This window comes from Caretta caretta, chromosome 1 (genome assembly GCF_965140235.1).
Source record: "Caretta caretta isolate rCarCar2 chromosome 1, rCarCar1.hap1, whole genome shotgun sequence".
NCBI lineage: Eukaryota > Metazoa > Chordata > Testudines > Cheloniidae > Caretta > Caretta caretta.
This window is the reverse complement of record NC_134206.1, coordinates 163,147,641-163,160,304: the sequence shown is the minus strand read 5'-3', so window position 1 is coordinate 163,160,304 and position 12,664 is coordinate 163,147,641. Positions and strand designations below refer to the sequence as shown.

The following is a 12,664-nucleotide window of genomic DNA, read 5'->3' as shown; positions in this document are numbered from 1 at the left end:
GGGTGTCTGACCTGTTTTTGACAGTCTGCCCTGAAGCAGGCACTCATGGTTGTGAGCCACTCCAGACAGTGTGACACTGATACAAACCAGAAAGTGGCGGAAAGACTTCATTCAGTTCCATCATCGTGCTGAGTTGATATGACCAAAGACAAATGTGGGTTAACGAACTCAAGTTCCCTAGGGGTCTGCAGGATCAGGGCCTAAGTTTGGAATCGGAAGGAAAAGTTACATTTATTGGAATGCCACCACCACTTCCTGCAACACTTTGATCTTTTTCTTGAAGATCTTAAATACTGACCAGGGCTGATCCTACTTAACGTGATAGCTAATGAAATCCCAACTGTAGTTTGAGCAATACAACACCTAACATTCAAAAGTGAAGATACTCCTATTGTCACTGCATCATCTGAAACAGATGTCAGTGCATATGTATAGAATCACAGAAATATAGGACTGGAAGGGACCTCGAAAAGTCATCATGTCCAGACCCCTGCACTGAGGCAGGACTACCTACACCATACCTGACAGATGTTCTTAAAAACTTCCCTTGGAAGCCTATTCCAGAGCTTAACTACCCTTACAGTTAGAAAGTTTTTCCAAATATCTAACCTAAATGTCCCTTGGTGCAGATTAAGCCCATCTCTGTTCTCATTATAATAGCACTTACCATATTGGATGACTTATCAGGTCGCCCCTCAGTCTTCTTTTCCCAAGACTAAACATGCCCAGTTTTTTTTTAGCCTCTTGTCATAGGGCAGGTTTGCTAAACCTTTTATCACTTTTGCTTCTTTCCTCTGGACTCTTTCCAATTTGTCCACATCTTTCCTAAAGTGTGGCACCCAGAATTGGATACAGTACTCCAGCTGATGCCTCACTAGTGCCAAGTAAAGTAGGACAATTACTTCCTGTGTCTTACACACAGTCCTTTTAATACACCCCAGAATTATATTAGCCTTTTTCTACCACTGCATCATATAACAATGTGACTCATATCCAATTTGTGACCCATTTTAATCCCTCAGATCCTTTTCAGCAGCAGTACTACCACCAGTTATTCCCTATTTTGTAGTTGTGCATTTGATTTTTCCTTCCTAGGCAAGGTACTTTGAATTTGTCTTTATTGAATTTCATCTTTCTGAATTCAGACTAATTTTCTAATTTGTCACAGTCATTTTGAATCCTGTCCTTCAAAGTACTTCAACCCTTCCCAGCTTGCTGTCATCTGCAAATTATAGAAGCAACCTCTCCACTTCATTAAGTCATTAATGAAAATACTGAAAAGTACTAGACCCAGGACTGACTGAGGTGGGACCCCACTAGACATGCCCTCCCAGTTTGAAATCCAACCATTGATTACAACTCTTTCAGTATGGTCTTCTGACAAGTTGTACACCCAAATTACAGTAATTTCATCTAGACTGCATTTCCCTAGTTTACGTATGAGAATGTTATGTGAGACTGTGTCAAAAGCCTTTCTAATATCAAGACATATCAGGTCTATTACTTCTCCCCTATCCAGTAGGCCAGTAATCTTGTAAAAGAATGAAATTAGATTGGTTTGGTAAGATTTGTTCTTTACAAATTCATTTTGGATATTCTTATAACCCTATTATGCCCTTAAAAACTGACTGTATAATAATTTGTTCCAGTACCTTTCTATGTATCAAAGTTAGGCTGTAATTCCCTGAGTCCTCTTTGTTCCAATGTTTAAAGACAGGTACTATGTTTGCCCTTCTCCATGAGAAGGGCCTCACCTGTCCTCCATGAGTTCTCAAAGATAATTCATAACAGTTCAGAGATTGCTTCAGCTAGTTCCTTCAGTACCCTAGGATGAATTCCTTCAGGCCCTGCCAACTTGAATAAATCTAACTTATTTAAATATTTTTTAATCTGTTCTTTCCCCATTTTGGCTTCCATTCCTCTCCCCCTCCCAATGTTGTTAATATTCATTGTGTTGAGTATGTGGTCACGACTAACCTTTTTAGTGAAGACTGAAGCAAAATAGGCATTAAACACCTCAGCCTTCTCGAGGTCACCAGTTATTAGCTCTCTTTCCCTCTCCTTAAGTAGAGTACCAACACATTCCTTTGTCTTTCTCTTGCTCCTAATGTATTTAAAGAACCTCTTTCTTTCACCTACCAAGATGTATAAAAGGCAGTAACTCATTTTGTACCTTAATCCATTTTCATTTTCAGGTCATTAAAGAGCTCCTGATGAAGCCACAAGGGCCTCTTTCTATTCTTCCTATATTTCCTTCACATCAGGATAGCTTGCAGCTGCACCTTCAATACTTTCTCCATGAGAAACCGCCAGCTCTCCTGTATACCTTTATCCCTTACATCATCTTCCCATTACACCTTACCCACCAATTCTCTGAATTTGTTAAAGCCTGCTTTTTTGAAATCCATTGTCCTTATTCTGCTGCTTTCACTCCTTCCTTTCTTTACAATAATTAAATCTATCACTTCATGATCACTTTCACACAACTTGCCCTCTACCTTCAGATTCACAACCAATTCTCCCTGTTGGTCAGAATCAAGTTTACAATGGCTGTCCGCCAGGTTATTTCCTACACTTTCTGAAACAAACCATTTTGCCCAACACAGACCAAGAATTTACTGGAAATTTTGTGTTTTCTGATCTTGCAGGTATCTGGGTATTTCAAGTCCTGCATTAGTACCATGACTTGTGTTTTGACTATTTCTGTTATTTGCTCTAGAAATGACTCATCCACCTTCTCTTCCTGATTTGGTGGTCTACCGTAGACCCCTACCATGATGTAATCCCTAATTGTTAACTGAAGTATCATGTCTTCAGTTTCTTCAGACACAATGATGATTCTGATTTCATCTTAACAGGTCGGAGTTGCTATTTCACCTGGAGTGAGTTTTTTAAAGTTATACAACAAAAGGTACTATCCCACACTAAAAATTGAAAACCAAATCCTGCATAAGATCCAGAAGAATGGACCCCTGTGTCTCTGTGGATTGCCAATGAAGTCCATGGGGATGCACACAGGTGCATGGGCTTCCACAAACAGATCCAGTTGCACGACTGGGGCCAAAATAAAGTTATTCTTTCTCCCAAGATTTAGGCTAACTTTTAATTAGCATGCCAAAAACAAAAAAGGAAAACATTCAATAGCAATATCTTTCACATTTAGTGAGAAAAATTAACAGGTTTTGTCTCCATCTTAATAAGGAATTGTTTCATTAAATTAAATTACTTAATACAATCAATAGTTTAATTAAAATAATTTAGCTGAACAGCGTTAAAGCTTTCAAATTTTCAAAACTTGCTTCTGAGTTTTTCTAGCTTATTGTGGATTTCTGGATAAATTAAGAAACTTTGTAAATCCTATTTATGAATCAGATTAAAGTATATTTCAGGAAAAATGTATTAAATTCATGGGTTAAAAATATCCCTTGATCTATTACTATTAGATTCCACAGAAAAGACTGCTAGTATTTAATGAACACTTGTCAACTAGCTATTTAAGCATAAAATTTGAACTACTATAAAATTATTCTAATACAGACTCATTCTTGTTAAAATATGGTGGGTTTTTTTTAAACCAAATCCACCTATTCCTTACCAAGAAAATATACTCTCAATTCAGTTTATATAAGACCTACAGTTTGGGCTCTATAGCCGAAGAAAAACAGCTCTTCTTGCTGATTAATTAATGAACTGTGACCACAGCTAAGATGACTTAACTGATTGCATATCTGGCCAACTGTGCCACATCACCACATGGAGGGGGTGGGGAGGAGGTATTTCTTCAACCATCTGATTAGTTTGTGCTCTGAAATATTACAATTATAGTCCTTGTAAATGGTAGCCTAGCTAGAGTAACTATTGGGTCTAGTGTTATTCATGTACTTTTCTAATCCTGTTTTAAATCTCAATGAACTATTTTCCTCAACTGACATCCTGCATAGGTGTTACCAAAGTCATGTATGTGTTGCTTAAAAGTATTTTTAAACTCTAATGAATGTTTGGGGGGGAAAAAAGAAATTTGACAGTGAAATATTCATATAACTTAAAAGGGTATTAATAGAACGTAAAAAATTATATAATATTACAAAGAAATAAATTACTTTTTAAATAAGAAAACTTGTTTTTCATTTTATCAACTAGGTTTAGAAAAATCCCGAGGGTCTTCTATATCTGCTTATGCCTTCACAAAACATTACAATTAACGGTTTGCTACAGGAGAAACAATAGTGAAGTCCTATTATCAACAAAGTAATTGGTACAATAAGTTTTCCTTCTCAAAGACATCTAAATACTTGTAAGGCTTCCATTACCACAGAATCGAGCGTTTAAGTATTTACAAATAAACAATCAGTCTCTTTCCTTTTTACTTCTCAGTCAGTAGGAGAAATAGCTCATGTGTATTGTGACTAAGTTCCTCCTCTGCCTTGGTGGGTCCTGCGCTTATTGGCAGATTTGCTCACCTCAGAGGTTCATGGCAGCCCTCAGTTTGGCCATTTTCGTGGCTCAAATCGCCGTTCACTCAGTTAGCCTCATCACTGGCCAGCATGGGGAAAGAAGAAGAACAATCCACGCAGTCTCTGCTGATCCACCTAGTGGATCGGAGAAACAGGCCAGAGACCTTCCCTTCTGGTGAAACCCACAGTCCAGTTCAACTCCTCCGGAATCAAGTAGGGAGTTGGGGGCAACCCGGGACCGCACTCTACTCCGGGTTCGAGCCTAGGGCTCTATGGGTTGCAGCTGTCCACAGTGGCTCCTGTAACAGCTGCGTGACAGCTACAACTCCCTGGACTACTTCCCCATGGCCTCCTCCCAACACCTTTTTTATTCTCACCACAGGACCTTCTCCTGATGTCTGATAATGCTTGTACTTCTCAGTCTTCAGTAGTATACCTTCTCACTCTCAGCCTCTTGCGCTTCTTGCTCCCAGCTCCTCGCACGCACGCCACAAACTCAAGTGAGCTCCTTTTTAAACCCAAGTGCCCTGATTAGCCTGACTGTCTTAATTAATTCTGGAAGCTTCTTGAGTGGCTGCAGGTGTTCTAATCAGCCTGTCTGCCTTAATTGTTTCCAGAAAGTTCCTGATTGTTCTGGAACCTTCCCTGTTACCTTACCCAGTGAAAAGTGACCTACTTAACCTGGGGCTAATATATCTGTCTTCTATCACTCTCCTGTAGCCATCTGGCCTGACCCTGTCACAGTATATAGAGGTTATTGAGCAAAAGCTAAGTCAAAGAGAAAAGTTTTCAACTTCATTCTGTACATTGTATGGTTAGTGTATTTCATTATATGTGAATCACAATTCAAAATGTTTATCTGAGATGGTCTACACCAGCACCTTACCCATCAAGAAGATTCATTGTTGTTGATGTGACTTCAGCAAACAGAACAATCTTGCCAAGCTTCTTTGTTTGCAGATTCTGTTGATATGTCTGCAGGCTGAAGTGTTCAGATGAGAAGCCTCCCACAGTGACGACTGGTATGAGAGATGGCATTATCTCAATTTCCGGCTTGTAAGAGGAGACAAACTTAAGGGTCATTTTGCTGGATTTTATTAATCCTTCAACATCTACTTTTTTTCCAAGCCACTTCAGAAAAGCAATATGATTTTCCTGTGCAGAGGAAAATGAGAGAAATATGCACAACTGCACATTAATGCACACACACTTTCTTCTGAGAATGTTTATATCAAAAGCGTCACTCCTACAGGAGTACGGAAAAACTAGCTTACATTTTCTAGGCTTTCCCTCCCTAGGATCGGCCGATCTGCCCTGGTCTGGCGCCTGCTTGTCACTTCCTTGACCTGCAACCCAACCCCCTTTGCAGCTTCCTGGCCTCTGCTGATGACTCTGTGCAGACATTCTTTGCCTCACCCACTCAAGTATGGAACCAATCTAAAACACATGGATACTCCCACACTGAGTGGGCGATTTGGCACCCTAACCACTTAGGCTTCTGTGCTACAGGTCATATGACCCAGAGTTATGACAGACTTTACTGAGAACGTTGCAACAACTTAGTAAAAAGCATTTCCATAATGGTGAACGATTCCTCAGTAGAAGGCTGGAAGAAGAGGTTGTGACTACTGATAAGTTTGGACCTAAATCTTGCTAAATCCAACCTGGGTAAGACCTTATTTGAACTGGCCAGGGTAACTGGAGGGGGTAACTTTGAGCAGGGGATTGGACTAGACGACCTCCTGAGGTCTCTTCCAACCCTGATACTCTATGATTCTATGAACTAAGGAATTAGCTAAAACAGATTAACAAAGAAGCCAGCAAGACGTTATAAAAGCATTTGCCTAATTAAGAGAATTCTATTCTCAGTGTACAGAAGGCACTTACCATTCTGCTCTGTTGTCACAGCTCATGATGCTGTTTATATAGATTTGTGAATTAAAATTTTTTCAAACAGGACACAAGTAGTACAAAGTATAAGCACACACTCATCCCAGAGCCTCCTATATGCTCAGCTTTCTTCCTTTTGTTACAGAGCTTTAGAAATGTGAAATAAATTATACTGAAGACAAAATTAAGGAGATGGGTGATTGGGACCACATGGGTCCTGTGAGATATCCTGAAACAGCAACTCCACATTAATAAAACTTTTTGGATTTATCTAATGCTATTGTAGAGGAATTTATATGAAATGTTTCCCCATCTCTTTAAAACACCTACTATTATTAAACAGCCAAAGAAAAGAAGATGCTGGGACTTTTCCAAATCTAGGCCAAGTACAAGGAGCAAAAAGTCAGTCACCTACACACACAAAAACAGTCTTTTTACTGTATTTTTCTCCACTCATTTTATTAAATATGAATCTAAACTGGACTAGATATCTATTAATCAGCTAGGAACAGAAGATAAAATGGAAGTAGCTATATCACAGGTAAACCAGTCGGCAACATACTGAAGCGAAGGCAGGAAAGGAAGTAAAAGCTACTGATGAACTGATTAAAGAAAATGGTAACTTGTAAGCAATTTTCCAAGTGTTCAAATCCTCTATACATAACACATTTCTGGTGCACCAGGGAAAGGAGGAGGTACAGATCTGAAACTTGTGGACAAATGACTCCCCAAGACATTAAATAATGAGCATAATAACCCAATTTATACAAATGAGCAGATTCCAAACTAAGCCTACTTACTTGTTCAGTCCCAGCAAACTCTCCTGTCATGCTATCCATCCTGAGACAGAAGAATTAACACTGAGAAAAATCACACGCTATTTACTAACAAAAATGCTTAAGTATTTGTTTTTCTTGCTCCGATCTTTTCTAAACGGAAAGCGCTTGCAAAGTTAGCAAGTTTAAAAGCACACAGATCTGTCGTAACTAGGTATGTATAGAGGTGACAGATATCAATCTCTAGGTACCTTTGCAAACCCCATTACGGCAGTATTTCAGTGCCTCAAACATTTATTAAGTTATCTTCACAGCACCTTTCTGAGCTAAAACTGAACTCCAATTGGCCTGAGACCCAGTCCAGAGTCTTAACTGCAGGACAATTAATACATGTCTGGCTATGACACATGCTTACTTCCCACTAATTCTTCTCCAAGGAATTAATTTAACATTCCAAATACCACCGTCTATTTAAAAAAATAATAGTGGATCCGTTTCCACGCTCAAGCTATGGAATTTCTTCCCCAAAATTTACATCTGCTCAAATCTCAGGATGGACCATTCTTTCCTGTGCAAGCTACAGCTTTTTCTATATATTAAAGTCATGATTTTGAAGTCCATTATCTTGAAATTCTATACTGCAAGAAAAATTTGAGTTTATTCTATGCAGTAAGGAAAATTTGTTTCCCCAATGGGACTCAGCACTAGCTTCTAGCCACAAAAGGTCCTGAGACAACAGGCTTTAAATAGTGACATGTTTAGGTCCAGAAATGCTACTTTGTCATTTTTAGATTTTTGTAGCTCCTCTAAACTCTGCCCACTGAGCTTCAAGACAACGAAGGCACCTGACTTTACAGATGGAAGAATACAAAAACAGTTTCCATAATGTTTTTCAAACTCTCTCAAATGCTTAGCTTTTGCATATACACAAATAATGAGGAAGTGGCATAAAAGTTTTTAGCAGTGCTTCTTCGGGCTGATCTTTGTGATGCACTTATGACTTCACTTAAAGTAATATGTAGTACTCCCAAACTCCTGCTGATAAAGTCTTTATATGCCATTACCATGGGTTACATGTAGTAACCTATTATCTGTTACTAATACTTAGCTTTAATTTCTTACAAACAGATGTAATTTTAGATCGCATTCTAGACATCTGTCAAGGCTGATTCCCCACTCTGGCACTTTGAGTGCAGAAGGTGGGGGCCTGCAAGGATGCTAAAAATTAATACTGGCCACTCCAGGCTTGTATTAAACTCCCAAGGTTACAACTTTTGTATGACCTTGGATGGGAAGATGCTGCTACCACCTAAATGCAAAACCCCTTTGAGAACCCAGGAAAGCACACTTGGGAATTCCTTCCTGTGGGGTACCCTCGAGCCCTTTCACCCCCACCCCTCCATGGAAGGCCTGAGAAAGAAAAACAAAGGAATTCAGCTGTTGCCACCAGCTAATTAAACAACATGTGCACAAACCTCTTAGGACAGTTCTTAAAAAAGGTTCATTTTATTAAAAACAAAAAGAAAGAAAATACATCTGGAAACTCAGGCTGCTGCTAGATTTAAAAAGCCACTTATAAGGATTAAGCATCAAAAATAGTTTTCTTGAGGTCCAGCTTAAAGGTTACCAGCAAAACGAAAGCACCTGGGGTTAGCACAGAGGAATCCACAAGCCATAAAGAAATAAAAAGAGATAAACCTAACAGTGTCTTCCTAGACATTTCCTGATCTACTTACATATCTGAGATTTCAAATGAGTACTTTCTAGGTATGATACTGATGATTTTTCATACCTAGCCCCAAGCTTCTTACAGCATAGTTGCTTCCTGTCTGCTTCTCCCCGAGAACAGACAGACAAAGGGGAAGTTTTTTCTCAATTTTAAAAAGTTCTAGCCTTCCCATTGGCTTTTGGTCAGGTGCCCACTCCCTTCCTTTTACCTGTGCAGAGCAGGGAGACTTTTTAACCCTCTACAGGTAAAGAAAGTAGAGAACAGCTACTAAGAGGGATTTTATAGCTAACTGGCTGGATGGATGTCCATAAAAGGGAACTACCCCCCACCCCTTCCATTTATCACAAAACCCAAGGAAAATATTCACCTTAATATAAGTATCAAAATCACAACTCAGAAAAAATATTTCCAACTCACACTGAGCAAGGGTGTATAGGGTTAGACCTTAAATACTTAACATACTTACAGTACAATTACATTTCTAGCTAGCCACTCAAAGTGACTGATATTAGTTGCCATAAATCCCTGCACACTTTTCATAGCATCTCAATCTTTACAAAAAAGAATCCTTGAATTTACACAGCTGCAACAGCATATTACTCCATGTACTCCACAGAATATGTATGTGACCCTCAAGAACCTCCTAATGCCGAGACAAGGAGGTGCATAGGGGTTACAGAAATCTCTTGAGTCTAGCATTTATATTCAAACTCAAAGAGTATCATGTGAGGTCTTCAATAAAAGCCTGTGTCACTCTGATCATCAATATCACGAAACGTATGTACAGATAGTATGTAAGGAGTTATGCAAATATACTGAAAATATGTTGGTAAAGTCTGTGTTTAGGGACTGGGTCACCAGCAAAGGTGAAAAACAGGTTCTGTCAGGCAAGAAATGTTTATCTATCTGGCTGTTTAGATGTAAATTAAGTATTATATAGTTCACAGTGGGTCACCACTCACCAGTCTAAACCGAATACACATGAAATATTTTGTGTACTTCAAACAAAAACTAACAGGAAGAAAAGAAACCAGTGTGAGCGTGGGGGGAATCCTATCTTTTGGTGCTCTTCAAAAGGTTTGCTCTACTATTTTTGGGAGACAATGATGACATCCTATCACGTTTCACCGAAAAAGTAAATGGACAGCTAGTTTACTGCATGAAAATGGGGTCTCAGCCAGGCCAGAGGACTTTGGCTAAGATAAGTTTCTTTAGACAGAAGGTTAACCTGTTAGTTGAGTCGAGTCTGTAGAAAGCATCTTATGATTCTGTTATATATGTAACCATTTGTTTTGAGTACTCTTACCCACTATCACTTAAATCTCTATTCTTGTTTTCACTGTAAATATATCTAAATGCTGCAGTATTAAGCAAAGTGCAGATCCTCCACTGAATCTTACAAGCTGGTGTGTACTGTTCCTTTGGGAAGAGCAAGCCTGGTAATGCTGTGAGTGTTCAGTGGATACAGGGCTAGACACTATAGGAAATGGCTGGAAGGCTCAGGGGATTGGTTTATATCTATCCCTAGCGTTACAGGTGGAGCGAGGCCTGGAAAGTAGCACTTGTGCTCCCAGAGACTAGTGGTTTCAGGGAGTTGATCCACATCAAGCACAGACAAGACTACTTCATGCTAAGATTAGTTGGTGGTGAAGTGCCTCACAACCCTGGGTACCCCCAGGGAGCACCACACTGTCATACACTTTCTACCTATTTGAAGAGAGTGTATTCAAGGTATTTTTTCATAATTTCTAGGTTATTTTTTAAAACCAGGCTCACTGTTTAAAACTACATGCAGCAATTCTAAAGTCACAACTGTTCTAATTTATCTTCTCATCCACGCACACAAACCTCGTAACGTGCTGTTGCTTATTTTGTCACATATATAGAGCAAAATAGGATTGAAACGTTTGCTTTCAAATATAACACAATCTTTTGGAAGTTTTGTGAAGAGAAGCAATAAGCTTTAGCAACTTTTTCGGCCTACTGACTATAGTCAAAAGGCAAACGTATCTCCAGAGATGTATACCATTCCGTAGCAGCCACTGATGGCCATTTAAATGAAAGGTATTGGTTCTATTATTGAAATATCTGAACTTACATTCCTCTGGGACCAGATCAGATGTGCTGTGTAAAGCATGAAATTGTGGGACAACGTAAGATACTACTTAAAATTCCTTGCAAACACTTACATTGAACTGCAGTTCATGATGGAAGGACTCCAAAACATGTACTTGCAGATCTACATGTTAAATGAGCACGTATGCAATAAACAGCAGTTGCATATATATATATATATATATATATACATATACACACATACATACATATATACATATACACACACACACACACACTTTCCAATTAACACATTTGGACGCAAACAGCTACCGCTACTTGCACATGCCATCAAACCAAAATTCTATTTACCTCCTAATTTGGAAGCAGACACTTGGCAAACACCTTGTTAAATGCTCTGTTAAACATATAGGTAGACGATATCTTTACACAGATACCAACTCATCCGAAAGTTGGTAGAACATCTCCCAACAAGGTAGCAGATTAGGCAGAAAGAATTTAAATTGAAGGCAATATTAAATTCTGCTCCTACACACACACACAAAAAAAATCACATTTGATATTTACATTCTCAAAAGTAAAGTCTCCTTTCCCTCTTCTTGCTTAAAATAAAGTTGATAGGAGGGAAAAGATGGGAAGTTCAACAATTCCACCGTATAAACTTATGACAAGAATCCTAACCAGTTCTTCACAGTTCCAGACTCTCTGAGCCAGCCAACTACAAGAATTAACCCCCCCCATCAAAATTATTAATACAATTAAAAATGTGTGTTGTTTTATAGGTTAATACTGTACAAAATAGTAATCAGAAGTATGAAGGTAATGATAAACCATTCAACAAATTTCAAACACCTGATTTTTATGGATAACTAATGAATATCCTTTCAAAATGTTACCTTTTAAAAAGTCAGTTTAAGGATGTAGTAACATAGATTGATGAAACAACCTAAAATGATAACACAGTGATAAAGAGACTCATAAATAATTGAATATTTGATAACAGTATATATTACTATAAAAAAAACTTTGGGAGAAGTAGTTAGGGTAACATAGCTGACACAAATCACGAAAGCTTAGAAATGGACAGTTGAGCCACCTAAGAGTACTCTCAACCTCTTCACTCATAAGCACACACCTTACCATTACGATTGTGTACAAACAGGTAGTTAAAGGGGGAGATGGAAGGCTGACGTCCCTGGGGGAAAAAGGAGCAGAGTTAAGATTGCAGTGGTAATTGTGAGTGTGCGGCAGGAGGAATAAAAGGTGGTTTAACTTTTCATTTCCACACTTTTGAGACTTTGTGTCAGGTCTGCTGTATGTGCAGCAACTCTAATTTCTTCATAATGGAGTTTTCTGTGTATTAATTTCCTAGGTTTCTTTTCAATGCCTATAGGATGTTGGGACTGAACAAGGAGGAAAGGGAGAGACACAAGGAGGACAGAAATGCAGCTGCATGTGAACCCTTTTCTGTTGTAGGATAAAATGATAGAAAATTATAGCTTCTGAGCAACAAAGTTTTATATGCACTTTATGTGAAAGTTTTATGTGGGCCCCATGAACCAATGAGACTTATGCAACAGCACATACAAACTTCAAGTTATAATGGCTTTAAAAGCTCCTAAAACTAAGATTTTTTTAAAGTACCTGTTGGAACCAGATATAGTTGGGAGCCACTCCTTCTACGAAGTTGTATGAAGCTATAGACAATTTTTAAAAACAATATCCATTGTCAAAGGAAC

At 38.6% G+C, this 12,664-nt stretch overlaps 1 protein-coding gene across 2 annotated transcripts in view; it reads right to left on the bottom strand.

The window, feature by feature from the left end:
* Positions 1 to 12,664, bottom strand: part of HLCS (holocarboxylase synthetase) — a 216,857-nt gene that overhangs the window by 137,513 nt on the left and 66,680 nt on the right. For both annotated transcript variants that reach the window (XM_075132835.1, XM_048867137.2), the window contains exon 6: positions 5,341 to 5,609. In XM_075132835.1, coding sequence (XP_074988936.1) covers positions 5,341 to 5,609 — 269 coding nt within the window. The remainder of the gene's footprint in view (positions 1 to 5,340; positions 5,610 to 12,664) is intronic.